The sequence below is a fragment of the Camelus ferus genome, chromosome 7, assembly GCF_009834535.1.
Source record: "Camelus ferus isolate YT-003-E chromosome 7, BCGSAC_Cfer_1.0, whole genome shotgun sequence".
Taxonomy (NCBI): Eukaryota; Metazoa; Chordata; class Mammalia; order Artiodactyla; family Camelidae; genus Camelus; species Camelus ferus.
Genome location: NC_045702.1, coordinates 12,997,365 through 13,013,492, shown reverse-complemented (window position 1 = coordinate 13,013,492; position 16,128 = coordinate 12,997,365). Strand labels below are relative to the sequence as shown.

Sequence of the window (16,128 nt, the reverse complement as noted above, 5' to 3'; positions counted from 1 at the left end):
AGGAAGTAATTTTACCTTCTTTGGAATTCTCCATACAAATAAGTAGATCCTGTGGCTCCAAAGGCTTTTTAAAAAAGTGTTTAAGTTTCTACTTTCCTACTACAGAATCACTAAGGGATCATCTTATTCCCATCTTTTCCTTTCTGCTTTGGAATTACTATGAGGCAAAGTTGATTTCATTTTAAGATCATTGTCTAACATTTTTCTTTCTGTGACTGCCTATTCTGTTTTCTCAAAAGAACATCTGATTTAAGTCACATTAAATGCCACTATCCTTTGCTGTGAGGCCTAAAACTTTAAAATGTGCATGTTTACCCCATGCCTCACATGTCATTGCTTTATTTCCCCAACCTGTCCTTGAAAGTTGCCACAACAGAGGCCTCACACAACATAACAGCTTCCAACTAGACTCAGAATCTCCACAGAAACATACTCTACTGGCTCTTAATCCATAATATGTGAATTACTGAATTTGACTACTTTCCTAATAAGAATAAAATTTGTCTCCAGGTCCATCTGGGTCTTATTGCCTTTATTCTTTTGGACTGAAGACTTCCATTTCCTAAATGGTTTCAACATTCAATATTTGTCTTTTTTTTTTTTTTTTGTCATTTCAGTATTATAAGTGCTCTTAAAACTTTTATCCACAACATTGCCTTTGTCATTCAAAAATTCTAATATGAAAGACACTGATTAAATGCAACTATTTGATTCTTCTCCAGTCTCTCTTTCTCTTGATGTTTGTTTGTGCAGAATTTAGAATCCTGACAACTAGGAAAATTTTCCATAACTGCTTTTGCAAACAGCTTAGTGTGCAATACATTTGACCTTCAGGCTGATGATCTCCGAGGTCTGAGACTGACGTAGAAAACAGAATAGAGATACTTTCCAACCTAGATCCTTACCTTTCTGCTTCCAGGCGCATCTCTTCCCGCTTTTGCCTCCTAAGTTCTCTGCGACGTTCAAAATCATCCATGGTGTGGGTTCAGGTTCAGGGAGACCAGGTAATGCCTGGATCTAAAGGGGAGGAGGTAGAATTGATGGCATAGATGAGTCAGAGGATTCTCTCCTGTGAATGGCTTCAGCCCCCCACCTTTTTTTCATCCCCTCCTTTTTCTTTACTCTTAAGAAACACCTTAGAGGATGAGTGAGGCAGTCAGTGATCAATTTCTGATTCCCAAGCCACGCTGAGTCCTTTATGTGTAAAATATACTCATTCATGAAACTATTAGCAACAAAATAAGTAAAATCCCAGGACCACAGTTTCCACAGTTTAAAAAAAAGGCCTCAAGAGACAGAGATCTGAAGACCTGAAATACTGGTGGGTTCACCTGAGAGCTACTGAACAATTTTGTTCTTTGTAACTTGCTGAACTACAGACAAAAGTTATGAAAAAGTGAACAAAGAAAGAGGAAAAGAGAACAAGAGTGAAAAAAAGAAAAGTGGCAAAAAAAAGGAACGTGTAGGGACTAAAAGTACAAGTAAAAGAGAGAAATAAAATAATACAAGTGTCCAGGCATAATTTGCATATCCTAGGACAATATTAATATCAGAATGATAATAAAGGCCATAGCAATAATACTGTGAATAAACATAAGGCAGCAGCATTTTAAAAAGCATTTACACATGATCAAGCTGTTTTCAGAGCTCAAAAGTCCCGGCTCTTCATAACCCAACCATTTTATCCTTTCCTACCTCCTCCGTGATGGTTTTAATCCCAGAAAGATCTTCCCTTTCCAGCTCTTCAACTGAGGAGCCCGCTTTTCCTGTGTTTCTGTGCCATGGAGTCAAGTATTCCAGAATTCCCCTGCAGCCCCCAAACCCAAAATGACTACCAGAAAAGGGGAAGCGGGCTCTTTTTGTCCTCGCTTTGTTTACAGAGCTGTCAGTGGTTAGTTAAACTCGGCCTGGAATCTGGCATTTAAGGCCTGCTTGAAGATTGTTTCCTGTGTGGAGCGGGAGGCCTCCACTTCCTCTGGAATCCTAGACTCTCTGCTGCGCTCAGATCACACAAAATATTTTCCAGCCCTTTCTGTGCACATGAGACGAGCCATTTGCCCTGCGTAAGAAAATAGGGAGACGTGCAAAACCTGAAGCCATCCCCTAATGGCATCTTTGTGTGACAGAGTGAAAAGCAAAACTCAGACTTTGAAGTCAGGTTCAGAAACTTTCTTAAATACATTTTCAGATGATTTTTATTTTTCAAGCATTTTCTCCCTTTAAAAATCCACAAAAACAAAAATAAAATCTCAGCCAACCAAAACAAAACTGTATAACGTTCGGATTTTTCCCCCTTTCTTACTCCCTCGGGTATTATTTATACTGCTTAGAAATCCTTTAGAAATTCAAATTTTGGTGTTGGTTTTTTTTTTTTTTAAATTTTAAGGTGTTTTCTATCTTACTCTTTCAAAAAGTACTTTCCAAGTACTTTGCTAGTTATGAAGGAAAAGAATTGGTTTTCCTTTTTAAAAGTTATTTCATCAACCATGACTTTTCTAAAATATTTTCCAGTCTGGTCTGATAGTTATCAGAAATAAAAAAAAAAAAATGATTCGAGGGTCCCCTGAGAGGCCGTCCAAGCGTCTGTCTCCCTGGCGTGGGCTTCTTTTCTGAGCACAGTACAGGATGCGTGAGGACAGTCCTGTGGGCAGTGAGACCAAACCTCGGTGACTTGAATGCCGGGTGCAGTGAGAGCAAACGCTTCTCGTTCCTTTCTTCGTAAAGTCTTTTGTTGTATATAAACCACTTCTTGAATAACTATAGCAACAGCAAACAGAAATGGGAGAAAGTCTGTCTGTGAGCAAACAATTTCACTTTTCTTAATTTATCCAAGCAGCTTGAAGAGCATCCTCTACGCCTCTGGGTCTCTCTCCAACCTCGTTCCACTGAGGAGTCCTGCTGGCTGCTTAGGAGCAGTGGCAGCTGTGTTTCTCCGCCTGTACCTCTGGTGCAGGTGCCAATGAGCAGGCTGAAGATGCACGTGGCTGGCAGAGCCCAGCAGCATCTTGGAGCACTCACGGGGAAGTGAAACTGACTCACATCGTGTGGTCACTGTGGCTGGCCATCCTTACCGGCTCTACCCACGCAAATTCTTTTCCCCTACCCATTCCCTCCTCCTACTCCTCACCTTTTATTGCTTTTTTTTTTTTTTAACCCCAACCGTAGGGAAACTCTACCTAACCAGTTATTTACTCACTGGAGCGCTGCTGAGTGTGTATGTGAGGCACCAAGAGGGAGAGCAAGCAAGCACTATATGATACAGCTACACAGATGATGCTTTTCTAGGTTATGCTTGGTGGACATGTAGTGGTGGGTATGTCCAAGGGAAGAGAGAAAGCACATCTGTGTCCGGTGTGGTAGGACTTTCCATCGGGGTGTGCGTGCTGTGTGTGGGGGGGAAGGTGTGTATGCTTGTGAAAATGGCTCTCTGTTGATCTCACACCAGGATGGGGCTGGAAGTCTTCCTTAATCCTCAGACCCTTATATCAAAGAGCTTCTCAGGACCTCCCTGGCACTGTTCCTGAGGGAAGAGAGCCATGTCTGGGGAGAACTGTAAGCGATTTTCCCCTCTTTTGGGAGCAGCAGCTTCCATGTCCCCAGCAAGTAATCTTTCATTTCCTCCCCGACCCCCCAGTCCATGCTGAATTCCTTCCAGTAACACTGGATCGGAAACAAACTCGCAACCAACGAAGTGATGAAATGTCAAGGTAGAGAGCTTCTGTAAACAGTGGAGCTCGAGAGTGTCACAGTGCACAGAGTAGCCTGAAAGAGAAATGCAGGCAAAGGGAGGTATGTATCAACAAACGTGGCAGATGGGTTCTCGCAAAGTTTTATGAAAATCTAGATTTTTGTACTGGGGTTTTTGTAGTCATGCTATCAAAAAAACTCTGATGTGACTCCTTTTGCATGAATCATCACCTACTGATATACCTGTCTTTTCAATATAGGTTCTCAAACCCCACATTTTCTTGAAGCAGGGCACACCTATGCTGCTGCAATTCAGTTATAAGTCGATGTCAGACATTTCGATCACTTAACATGCTGCCCTTCCTTTTGGTAATGACATACCACGCCTGTGGCCCTGTGTCTCACCACCACCCACCACGCCAGGACATCCTGAAGCTTCCCCACTTCCCTTTCCTTCTCACTGCTTTCCTCTCTCAACTTCTTTTTGTGAGGAGAGAGGATATTTATCAGTATTTCTTCCACCACTTCTTTTTTTATTTGTCTCATTCTCCACCACTTTCTTTTCTTCTCCATTTCCCTCCCTATATTGGGAATGAAAGTCTATTAAATCCAATCTAGGATTCTTTTTCCTTAAAAAAAAATTCTTTTTCCTTAAAAAAATGCAGCCACTGTGGAAAACAGTATGGAGATTCCTCAAAAGACTAGGAATAGACTTACCATGTGACCCAGGAATTCCACTCCTGGGCATATATCCAGAAGGAACCCTATTTCAAAAAGACACATGCACCCCAATGTTCATAGCAGCACTATTTACAATAGCCAAGACATGGAAACAGCCTAAATGTCCATTGACAGATGACTGGATAAAGAAGATGTGGTATATTTATATAATGGAATAGTATTCAGCCATAAAAATGACAACATAATGCTATTTGCAACAACATGGATGTCCCTGGAAAATGTCATTCTAAGTGAAGTAAGCCAGAAAAAGAAAGAAAAATACCATATGAGATTGCTCTTATGTGGAATCTTAAAAAAAAAAAAGAAGAATAAAGAAAGAAAGAAAAAGACAAATGAATATAAATACAAAACAGAAACAGACTCATAGACATAGATTACAAACTTGTGGTTGCCATGGGGAGGGGGGTGGGAAGGGACAGACTGGGAGTTTGAAATTTGTAGATACTGACAGGTATATATAGAATAGATAAATAAGATTATACTGTATAGCACAGGGAAATATATACAAGATCTTGTGGCAGCTCACAGTGAAAAAGAATGTGACAATCAATATATGTATGGTCATGTATAACTGAAAAGTTGTGCTCTACACTGGAAATTGACACAACATTGTAAACTGACTATAACTCAATAAAAAAATTAAGTTTAACTGACTATTACTCAATAAAACTTAAAAAAATTAAGTTTAATTTCTGATATGCATCTTTCAATCAAGAATGCTAATTATTACTATGTGTTATGTTCACAATGCTTTTTTTTCCCTTTACGGGCATGTGGCCCTCACTATAGATATTTCCTGTGGCAGCTTTATAAGGAGAACCACTCTGTTTCAGCTTTTATTTGGGTTGATGGCAGGTAAGAAGCCATCCTAGATGTGTATGTGTGTGTGCGTGTGTGTGCATGTGTGTATGTGCACATATGTGTGCATGTCCACCTACTCACAGGTGTAAATACAGTCAAGGCAGGAGGTGGTGGCAAGCAGACCAGTACTCTTGTTATTAGGGGGAGAACCTTGGAAAGAAAGCTAAACCTTATCTACCTCCAAAATATCATAACCTGAATGGTGAATGGGAGGGGGAAAGTTCTTGGGATTTGGGGGCAGTGCTTATATTGGTCTTGGAATGCATCAAGAATAAAATCTATTTGTCAGGGACACTGAATAGGTAATGCAACTTCCAAAAGTAACCAACGATAACTGAAGATGCTATGTGCTGGGTAGTATCTTTTACCTTTTTAAAAAAATTAGTGGGCTTTATTTCTTAGAGCAGCTTCACTTTTAAGGAAAAATTGAACAGAAAGTAGAGTATCCACATATTCCCCCTCCTTCATCCCTGTGCACAGTTTCTTCTACTGCACTGCACTGTGCACCCCCCGCCGAAAGGTATGTTGAAGTCCTGACCCACAGAACCTCAGAATGTTACCTTACTTAGAAGTAGGGTCTTTGCACACGTAGTCAAGTTAAGATGAGGTTATTAGGATGGCCCTAATCCAGTAGGTCCGTATAAGAAGGGGAAATGTGGACACAGAGACAGATATATACACAAAGGGAAGACAATGTGAAAACACAGGGAGAATGCCATGAGGAGAGGAAGGGGAAGGAGCACCTGAAGCTACCAGAAGCTGGGGGAGAGTTGTTGAACAGACCCTTCCTTAGGGTCTTCAGAGGGCCATGGCCCTGATGACACTTTGATTTCTAGTCTTTGGAACCGTGAGATATTACGTTTCTGTTCTAAGCCACCCAGTTTTGCAGCCCTAGCAAACAAACACAGCCTATTATTAAAATTTTCCAGTGGTACATTTGTTACAATTAATGAGCTAATATTCACACATTATTATTAATTCAAGTCCTTGGATTACATGAAGATTCACACTTTGTGTTGTACATTCTACGGGTTTTGCCAAATGCTTAATGTCATTAAGCCATTAAACCATTACAGTATCAGACAGAATAGTTTCACTGTCCTCAACAGCCCCTGTTCTCCATCTGTTCATCCTTCCTTCCCTCCCCTAATCCAAACCCTGGCAACTTTTTTTTTTTTTTTTCCTACTGTTTCTATAGCTTTGCCTTTTCCAGATGTTGTGTAGTTGGAATCATAGTCCATATTCCGTACAGTCTTTTCAGACTGGCTTCTTTCACTTAGTATATGTATTTAAGTTTTTTCCATGTCATTTCATAGCTTGATAGGTCTGCTGGGCCATTTAAAAATATGTACTCGTATTTTATCTACATAATAAACCTGCGAGGTTGCTATTATAACCCGTTTTACAGAATGTCAAAGTGTGGCTTTTTACCACTGTAATGTTCTTGGACTAACCCACTCTTTCCCTCCAGGAATTGTTTTCCTTTTCAGGAAACAAGTAAGAGTGCTTCCCAGAGAAATTCTGCGAAGACTACTGTGAGTGATCTCCAGTTTAATTCATTGGATCATTTAAATTTGGTTAAGAAGTTATCTTAAAAATTACCCATGCCTCTTCAATTTCAAGCCCTTTTGGTTTAATTCAGAGAATTATCATATCTGGGAGATCTCAATTAAGTTAAACCTTGCAAATATTTAGTAAGTGACTATTAATTTTATTGTGACTTTTTTTTAAGATTCTTAAACTAGGATGGTCATATCCCGGACAGCATCACTGCATGCTTTTCTCTGAAATGTTGGCATTTCTTCTCTTGTATCGCCCCTTCCTCATTACATACCTTCCTCCTCTAATCCACTGTGCCCTCATCTCCAACATAAGTATTTCTCTGTTATTGCAAGGAACCGTAGTCTTTTAACACTAGTAACTGTTCTTAGATCCCTGTCATCATTATATACCCACTGTCAAATTACATGGTCCAACTACTTCGACAAAGCCCCACAAAAACATTTATACCACCAATCTTCAATGGACATTTACTGAGCATTTACTATGTGCTAGGTTCTGTTCTAGGCACTGTTGACACAACAGTGAAGAAGGCTGAAAAGGTCTCTGCCCTCCTGGAACTTATATTTCAGACTTTCTTGCTTTTTAAAACTTATACCAGATTATCATACCCATCTTTGACCTTGGATCCCACTCATCATTTGCTCTCTGCTTTTTGTTCTTGAGATTCAGGGCTTTGTGGGAGAAAGTCAAGAACCATGTTGTCTAACCTAAAGGTTTGTGCTAATTTCAGTTGGGTCATCACTGCACTTCAGTGATGCCTCTCTTCAGCCTATAGGTACCAGGTGACTTCTGGGTATAAGACACTCCAGCAGATTCCCCACCTCTGCTCTTCAAATTGTCTTCTCTCACTTCAATCCTTCATTTGCCCTCCTCCACAAATCCTTGGCGGACTCAGGAGATTTGAGATGACCCTCTCTGAGCTTTTCTTGTCTGTAGGATGAAACGGTCGGGGGTTTCATCCTACTCCATATAATACTACGGTTCTGTTACTGCTCTCCAATCCAGCAAAGATGGGTGCATCAAACATGACATGTACACGTTTCCTTCTTTCCAGATCTGAATGTTTTGATACTTATGTGCATTCTCTTCTAATTTTCTGATTTAGGAAGCATTAACCTTCCTCTCAAGTTGATCATCCCATGGCATCCTAGATAAAATATTTTATTACCTCTCAAATGTGTCATATAATTTTCTACCTCTGCTCTTTCATTCATACTGCTCCATCCACCTGGAATGAAATCCCCTGTCCTCTTCACTGTCTATATTCTATTCAGTCACGAATTTGTGGCTCAGATTTCACTTCCTTCATGATACCTTTCCTAAAGACTCTAGTTTGGAAGTGATATCTCACTCCTTGAGTATCCATCATTCATTTTGTAATTAATAATGTATTGCCTTGCCACAGCTCATCAGTTGTTCGAACCAGTATGTAAATATTTCGTTGATATTTTACTTTCCACATGCTTTCCTTCTTAAGGCCACTTAAGAATAGATAGTCTTTTAAAATAAAAAACCTTTTCACTATTGGGACATAGCGGTCACTCAGGAATTGATTTGAACCTTTGGAATTTTATTCTGGATTTTATCATTCTGAGTATGGAAAATGTAACTCAAGCTGATTCATCTCTGTACTTTACTGACTGATTAGTGTTTACAAAGTGAATTAAAGACCTTGGTAATAGACTATATATGAATCTCAAAAGTTATATAAACCCACCTTTGCAGTAGTTACACAGTAAATCTGGCAGTGTTTTCTTTCTGACTGTAGAAAATGAACTTTTGTCCTTTAAAAAAAAATCAATTTATCAACCTGCTTTGCTCTTTTTCTCAACTAAATGGTTCATTTGGGACTCAAAACCCAAATAAACACATGGATTGTAACATACGGTTTGGACTTAACTTTAGCTCAATCTTCACCACTTTGTTTCAAAAATCTGTGCTACTTTAAAGAAAAAAAATCACTGAGACATATGTCAAGACTAGCAACATGGAAACAGGAATGAATGAGGTTAACCTGGGAATCTCTGCCTTCTCAAGTCATTTCTTTTCTCCCATCAGTGGAATCCAGAACACAAGGCCCTTACTGAAGAGCAGGCTAACAGGTTATGACCTGCTTCTTCTTTCCTTCCCTGCTCAGACTTTTATCATTACTTTTTCTCTATTTGTATTTCTCCATTTGCAAAGCAGGAGAACAGACAGACTAAATGTTACAGAAATCAATGTCTGTTTGGCCTTTCTTCCACTTAAGAGCAGTGGACACTGGCTGTGTTAGATTTGTGAAGGGATGGCCTTGTCTACACTTGCTTCCACACTGGGGAAGACCACACACTTAGGGGTTTTATGTCTCATCTCCTAATGTTACCACCTCATTTGGAGAATTTTATGTTGTTCAAAACCTCATGGCTATCATTGTTTGATACTCCCAAGAAAGAAAAATAGATTCACTTCTGTTTAAAGAAAGGAGACTGAAACAAATAGGACTTTGGTATCAGCTCCTTAACCACAGCCAGTCAGTGGAAAACCAGGATTGGTATTCAGACTAATCTCTCAATCAACCTGAAAAGTTTTCTTAGAAGAGCAAGAGAAATGAAAATTTGGAACGCAATTCCTTTTCAAGAGTTGGAAATACTTTTCCTCGGCAAACTCCAAGAGAGTTAGACGGAAAGACACAGAACGGAACATATCAGATCAGAACAGGCATGTGGTCCCCTCTGCTCTCTAGAGCAAAAGGCAGTGAGAACCGTGGAGGTGAACCCCATGGCAAAGATGGAAATTCTCCACCAATCTGTGTCCTTTTGAGAAAACAAATGCACAGCTTAGCTTAAAAAAAAGCAAAAGCATAAATGTGCTTTTCAAATGCATGCCTGACAGCAGAAGCTACATCTGATGTGGTGAGGGTGGGGTCCTGGCCCCTCTAGAACTATCCAAGAATGGGTAGGGATGCTGAGGAAATGTGAACCCCTCTTACTGGAAATAGTCAGGTGGAGGTGAAATGGCCATCTGTTAGGGCTGTAGTGTAAAGATACTTTTGAGATTCTAAGGCTGTGCTGTCTGATATAGTTGTCACTAGTCACATGAGACAATTTAAATTTAATCAAAATCAAATAAAATTAGAAATTCAGTGCCTTCTCTTCACTAGACCCATTTCAAGTGCTCTGTGGCCACATGTGTCTAGTGGCTTCCATGTAAGACTGCAGAGAACATTTTTGTCATCACAGAATGCTCTAGTGGACAGTCCTGCTCTAAGGCCTTCCAGCTCCTGATACAAAATGATTATGCTGTGTGAAGTGATGTTATGCGGTTCAGAGACATGAAGATGTTAAGACACAGGCTCTGTCTTCAAAGACCTCACAGTCTTCCAGAGAAGGTGGAATAACATGTGGAGTTTGGTGCAGGTCAGCCTCTTAGAGCACGGATGTGCTCTTTTAATCCCCTCATGAGTAGCCTCTTTGTTCTCCTTCAGGTCTCTTGGATCTGTAGTTTCACTGTGACTGAGCACACTTGCTCCTGAGAAAGTGAAATAAATGCTCAGTGAATGCAAAACAAGCTGAGATACTGAAGAGAGATTGCACTTCAAACCACACAACAAAGCCTAAGAGTGGCTTATTTGGAACAAAAGATCAGAGGCCATCGATCTTCACCAATTATAAACATGGTACAGAGGTCATCCTATTTTACATAGCAGTATTTTTACTTGTGCATGACCCTCTGGCCTTTCTGGTCCATTCAGCTATAAAAATATCAGCAACCCATGAGTCTGCTTTTTGGGATTGGTTTTTCAACTAATATTTCCAATTCAGTGATGGACAACAAGAGCCAGAGCCTTAGCCAGACATCCTGCTAATACAAGACATTAGACATAGTTTAGATGGCAAGATGCAAATCCATTTACAAACTGCTGGGAATGATTCAAAGGTATGTCCTAGAGGTACTGTGTCATTGGCAACATTTTTGTACATGAAGGAAATGCTATTATTGATCTAATTATTCCCTAGTGAATTACTCAACTTCTATTCATCATGATCATCATATGCCTTTATTGGGGTCTGGAATTATGAAGCGTGTTAGAGACTATCTTCTGGGAGTTTATAATCTAAGATGAAAAGCTTTGAAACCAAACCAAGGGACGTTATCCACTATGTCCCTTGGACATAATAGATATGCAATTTAAACATATACATCTGCATAGAGGTTAAATAATGAATTGAAAAGTGCCTAGACTGCTTCCTCCTTCCTTTCACATGAATCATTTAGATGGTAGTTTCACCCATTTGTTAGTTTGGGAGTTTCTGGACTCTCCTTCAAGTAAGGAATGGCTCATAATGCACATCTACTTAAGACTAGCATGAGACTACAGGATCTCTGAACCATATACTCATTGATAAGAGTTTGTTCTGGTAGCTATATTATTGGAGTTTGTATTTTAATTACCAAGTACATATCAGTCTTCCCTAGAAGACTGTAACCTCCTTGAGGTTGTTACTTGTTTTTGTGATCTCTCAAATTTCTTAACTATTTTTTCTTATAGTTAGCACTAAATTCACGCTTGTTGAATTGAAATGGAGTCCAGGGAATTGCTCATTATTGAATTTAATTGGTAAACAGACGAACTTGGCTGAGACATGATCAAAAGGCTACATCTCCAGTTGAGCTTTTAGTAACCTTGTGGATGGTGGTTCACTATGAAGCTCTATTTTGCATTGTGATTTGTAGTTGTGGTTGTTTTCTTCTAGTGGAGAAGAAACTTGTCTTAGAAAGACATTCTGGTTTTAGGAAAGAGAAGTATTAGACATTTTTAAATTGAGGGAATAAGTTTGTTCTGGGGCAGTCAAAGAAAAAGAAGGACAAAGAAGACATGATGAATAAGAAGAGAATCAGTGTTGAGCTGAAACGTCCCAAACTTCCAAGGTCTTTGGAGATTCCTTGCCACTTCTCCATCATAATTAGAAAACACTGACATTCAGAGCTGATTTAAATGCTTCCATCAGTCTGAAAAAAGCATTGCCTGATTTTACTCTGTAACCAAGCTCAGTAATTAGAAACATAAGGTACTGTTCTGGATGTTTTCTTGGGAACCTACCCTCCCAGGCCTGGTGTCACTACCCATTGGCTACAGGACTTTTATCTTTTCTCACTATATTTCTTAGGAGCCCCTGCCCAGGTCACAGGAAGAGTGTGAGCTTGCCATGGGCATTCCTGAAAAAACTGGAGACCTCTGGAGCCACTCCAGACTCTAAAATACACGGAAGAAAGTCATTTTGCCAGTCTGTTTTCTTACTGAAGCTCTGTAAATCTGTATTGCATTTGGAAAGCAGTAGTTCAAGTATGGTAAGATAAGGGTTCAAACCAAGAGGTTCAAAAGAAGGATCTTTGTGACAACCAGCTTGAAATGACATCGTTGTCTGTTCCTGAGAACGAGAAAACTATTTTGACAGCTGATTCTAGAGTTCCTCATACTCTTGCTGGGAAACCTGTACTTTGCAAAATGTAGGGTTAGAATATGATCTAAGAAGCAGCAGCAGCAGCTTTTGACTTCTGACAAAATCCACAAAGAAAACGGGAAAAATACTTATAATCAAGGGCTTCAACTCAACAGTCACCTAGCTTGTCAAATTAAAACATGTGGCAACCACCTGCCAAGCATCTTGAAACAACGGTACCTTCTTACTTCTACCTGACCTATAATCTCTTTGGAGCACATTTGTGTTTCCCAGTTTTTCACACTTAAACAATGCTGTCCACACCAAGTATAAAGATGACTAAGCAACTTTGTATTAAGTAACCAAAGCGAGTTCTGCCAATTTTAGAATAATTAAGTTTCTGCAGTCTAATATAAACAGTTCCAAGAACTACATGTGGCCTACCAAGAGTATATATTACAAGTAGTCAACACTGAGGCCAGCTGGCAGACAGATCAACCTATTAAAGTAGAATTGTTCAGAATTCAGAGTATTATTTTTCTTTTCTCCCATTATTTTTTCTGCATCCAACTTTGTTTCTTTGGGAATGTTTTCAAGTATACAAAGCAAGAAACTATTGTGGAATTGCACCTCCTGCAAATGACTGAGCATTTCTCTTGAGATTCTTTAGCACTTACAAGCCAGTGCCATTTCAACCCTGTCTACACAGGCAGCCAAAGCAAAATACAGCAAGTGAATCCACTTTGTTCCCACTCAAGTTGAAGTGCTTGTATTTTGGTTGACCATCAGAAAGTCTACAGTGACCATGAGACAAGTGAATGTATACATTAAGCCATAAGCCCATCGGATACCTGACCTGAAGCGTCTTCTTTTTGACCGTAGATCCTTGTATTGCCTTTACCAGGTAGCTTGCTGGATCAATATATATTACTAATAAGGCTAATGTCATAGGTTTAATCCCACCAGGAATGAGTTAACTATTTGAGAGACCAAAAAATCCTAAACTATTGCCATGTGCTATGACATGACTCTTGGCCAGCTATGTGGCAGGTGTGAACTGACAACTCTGAGTGAAGAAAACAGAGGTGGATAGGCCAACCCATCCCACTATGATCTTCTGGAGAGCGTATGGCCAAATCACTGTGAGTGTGTTATCACACAAAAGCCCCTGCACATTCAACTGCATTATAAACCCTAATGTCTTCTTCACTGTGTTTAAATTCATATATATTCAAGAGTAGTTAAAGGCTCTACAACCACCATCACAAAGAAAACTTCAATAAACACATTCAACAAATATTTATGAAGCAAATGATATTTTGCTAATTTGCTTGGTGTGGCAAATAAGTTGTGAAAGCAACTACCCTGTCCTCACTGTGCTTATTGTCTGATGGTGTAGACAGGCAATAAATAAATGAAATAGTAACTGGGACGAGGGTTAGGAAGGAAAAACACAAGCTGCTCTGAGAGAACTATAGGAATGACTAATGGTTGTCTTTGGGTTAAAATAAGACATAGGCAAGTAATAGCTTTTTTAAACAGAAATGCTATTAATACATATATAGACATGCATTCACAAAGAACATAAATGTGTGAGACTGAAGTTTGCATTTATTAAATATATATCAACATCCATTAAGCACCAGACACTGCTCTTCTAGGTGCTGATACATCAAACGTCTCCACTTCTCTGTCCTACAGAAAAGGGTGGAGAGCAAGGAGCTAGTCAGGTTTGAGGGATGGTGAACTATCCTCACCCTTTCTCTCCCACCTCAGATCTTGTGTAACTAATGTAAAAATAATGATCTGTCAGATACTGTCTGCTGGAATTTATATAGACCCAGAGAATCCAATTTAAGACATTAACTTCACATGGCTAAAGTGGAAGGCATTTCTCTAGAAACCATCCAGCTCAGTGACTGACAATGAAAGCATGTTTCTTACCCGCCATCAAGCCGAAATTTGCTGATTTAAATGAAGCTGGTCCACTTTGTTTTTTTTCAAATTTTGGTTCATGATTCCAAGAAACGAACAGCCCATAATAAATTTACTCCAGTGGCAGAACATCTCACGACCAGCTTTTCTACTTTGGATACCACAAACAGACCTTTAATTTGTGGACACACAGCCCCTGGACATTCATGAAAACAAGATGTTCTCTTGCTGCTTTTTAAGTTAAACAGATTTAAGTCAGGGTCTCAGCAGAATTTCAAAACCAGATGTTCCATAGCAAAAGGGCTGAACTGACCCCAGCAATGAGAGGCTGTTTCACTTGAACTTGAATATTCTTTCTTAGCAAGATGAATGATCAAATAAACCCAACGTTTACTGCTGTCTCCATTCAAAGACTGCCCTGTGGGTCTGGGCAGGTTAGGCACCCTCAGCTCTTGGCTGGGGGGTAAGCTAATGCCCGGGAGGTTTAGGTGCTTGAGTTTTGAATGGGGTTAGTGAGGATGGATGATCTTCCCCTACATGGCACCATCCCGTTTCTCTGTCGACCTTGGAGGCCCTCCATGGCAGGGCTCCACTGGACCCAACACCTGAGTCCTCTCCTGACCCCACCCTCACATGCAAACACAATTCTCAGCCAGGCCAACTCCTTAGACCTGCAACAATCCAGCTGGTATTTCTGCCTCTGGGTCTTTGTCCCTGTTTCCTCTGTCCTGTAACCTGAAGTGCCCTCCACTCCTGCAAATCCCATATATTTTTCTAGCCTGCAGCTTAATCCTATCTTTATTCCAGAAACATCCTCTCTTTCAAGTTCTGCAGCATTGTTGGCACTGTTCATTTTGATGGTCAAGACTGTATGACTTTGCAGTTCACATGTTTCATAACCTCTCTCTCTCCTGAGTGAGTGTGAAGCTGCTCAGTGTCAGGGCCCGCTCTCCGTTGATAACCCCTTACAGCGCCCGGTGTTTTGCTCTGCTTTTATAGATGCATGGGAATGGCTGCTGAGTTGAACTTACTGAAAAGCTTCTGGCCTGAGAATCCAAGTTCCAAAAATGCCACAGCAGTGGCCGCTAGTGCTGCTTGCCCTGTGTTCCTGTTTTACCCTTCTGGGCACCTTACAGAACTGTACTTGCTGGCCTCCTTGTGGTCAGCTGGGGCCAAGTGATTAGCTCTGGCCAATGAGTTGTGAGAAGAAGTGGCATGCCACTTCTAGGGCAGACCATTTAATTGTTGACATGAGACCCTTCAGAAAATTTCTTTCTTTCTACCATAGTCACCAGCAACATTTCCAGATAGTAGCTGTCAGCTGGGTCCCCAAGTAAGGATGACAATGATGTGGACCAGAGACCCCTGCCTATCCAGTATTAGAGAGGAAGCATGAGTGACCTTTGTTGTTTAGGTCACTGAGATTTTGAGTTGTTCCTGATCCTAGCATAACCTAGCTGGTCATAACTGATTTAGCCTTGGTTAACTCAGTCCGTAATGAAAATGATCTTCTGACATTAGGCAGTGCACACTTCTGCTTCATGCAGGTACTCATTCAACTTATCTCTTTCCTCTCCATTCTGTGACGTCTAGTATAGAAATAGGAATAGGTAGGCTAATCAGAACACGGTTTGCAGGTAGGGCCCCAGGGAGAGGAAGGGGCTTACTGGCCCCACCTCCCTCCTTCAGTGAGCTGTAGAACTGCCCTAAACTGTAAATTGCTCACATGTTATGTGCTCGCTCATTTACACCAGGGGTGACACACACAGATGCTTTTAAGGACCCAAGAGAGAAATAGTTGGGGAGTAGTGGCCTATGTGGAAATGGAGAATGCATCCTTAAGAGAATTCAAATTCAAAATTTTAAGAAAACCTTTGCAAATGGGCAAAGGAAGCACATTTGTAGGTCAGTGTGGGCCTCA

General features: G+C 40.4%; 1 protein-coding gene across 8 annotated transcripts in view; it reads right to left on the bottom strand.

Moving 5' to 3' along the window:
* CALD1 (caldesmon 1) overlaps positions 1–16,128 on the bottom strand; it is a 176,696-nt gene that overhangs the window by 90,011 nt on the left and 70,557 nt on the right. For 6 of the 8 annotated variants that reach the window (XM_032483393.1, XM_032483399.1, XM_032483392.1 and 3 more), the window contains exon 3: positions 906–1,017. In XM_032483393.1, the coding sequence (XP_032339284.1) occupies positions 906–976 (71 nt within the window). In that variant the 5' untranslated portion in view covers positions 977–1,017. Of the gene's footprint in view, positions 1–905; positions 1,018–1,695; positions 1,842–15,752; positions 15,758–16,128 lie in introns of those variants that run through there. The other 2 variants (XM_032483394.1, XM_032483395.1) reach the window with 2 other exon arrangements.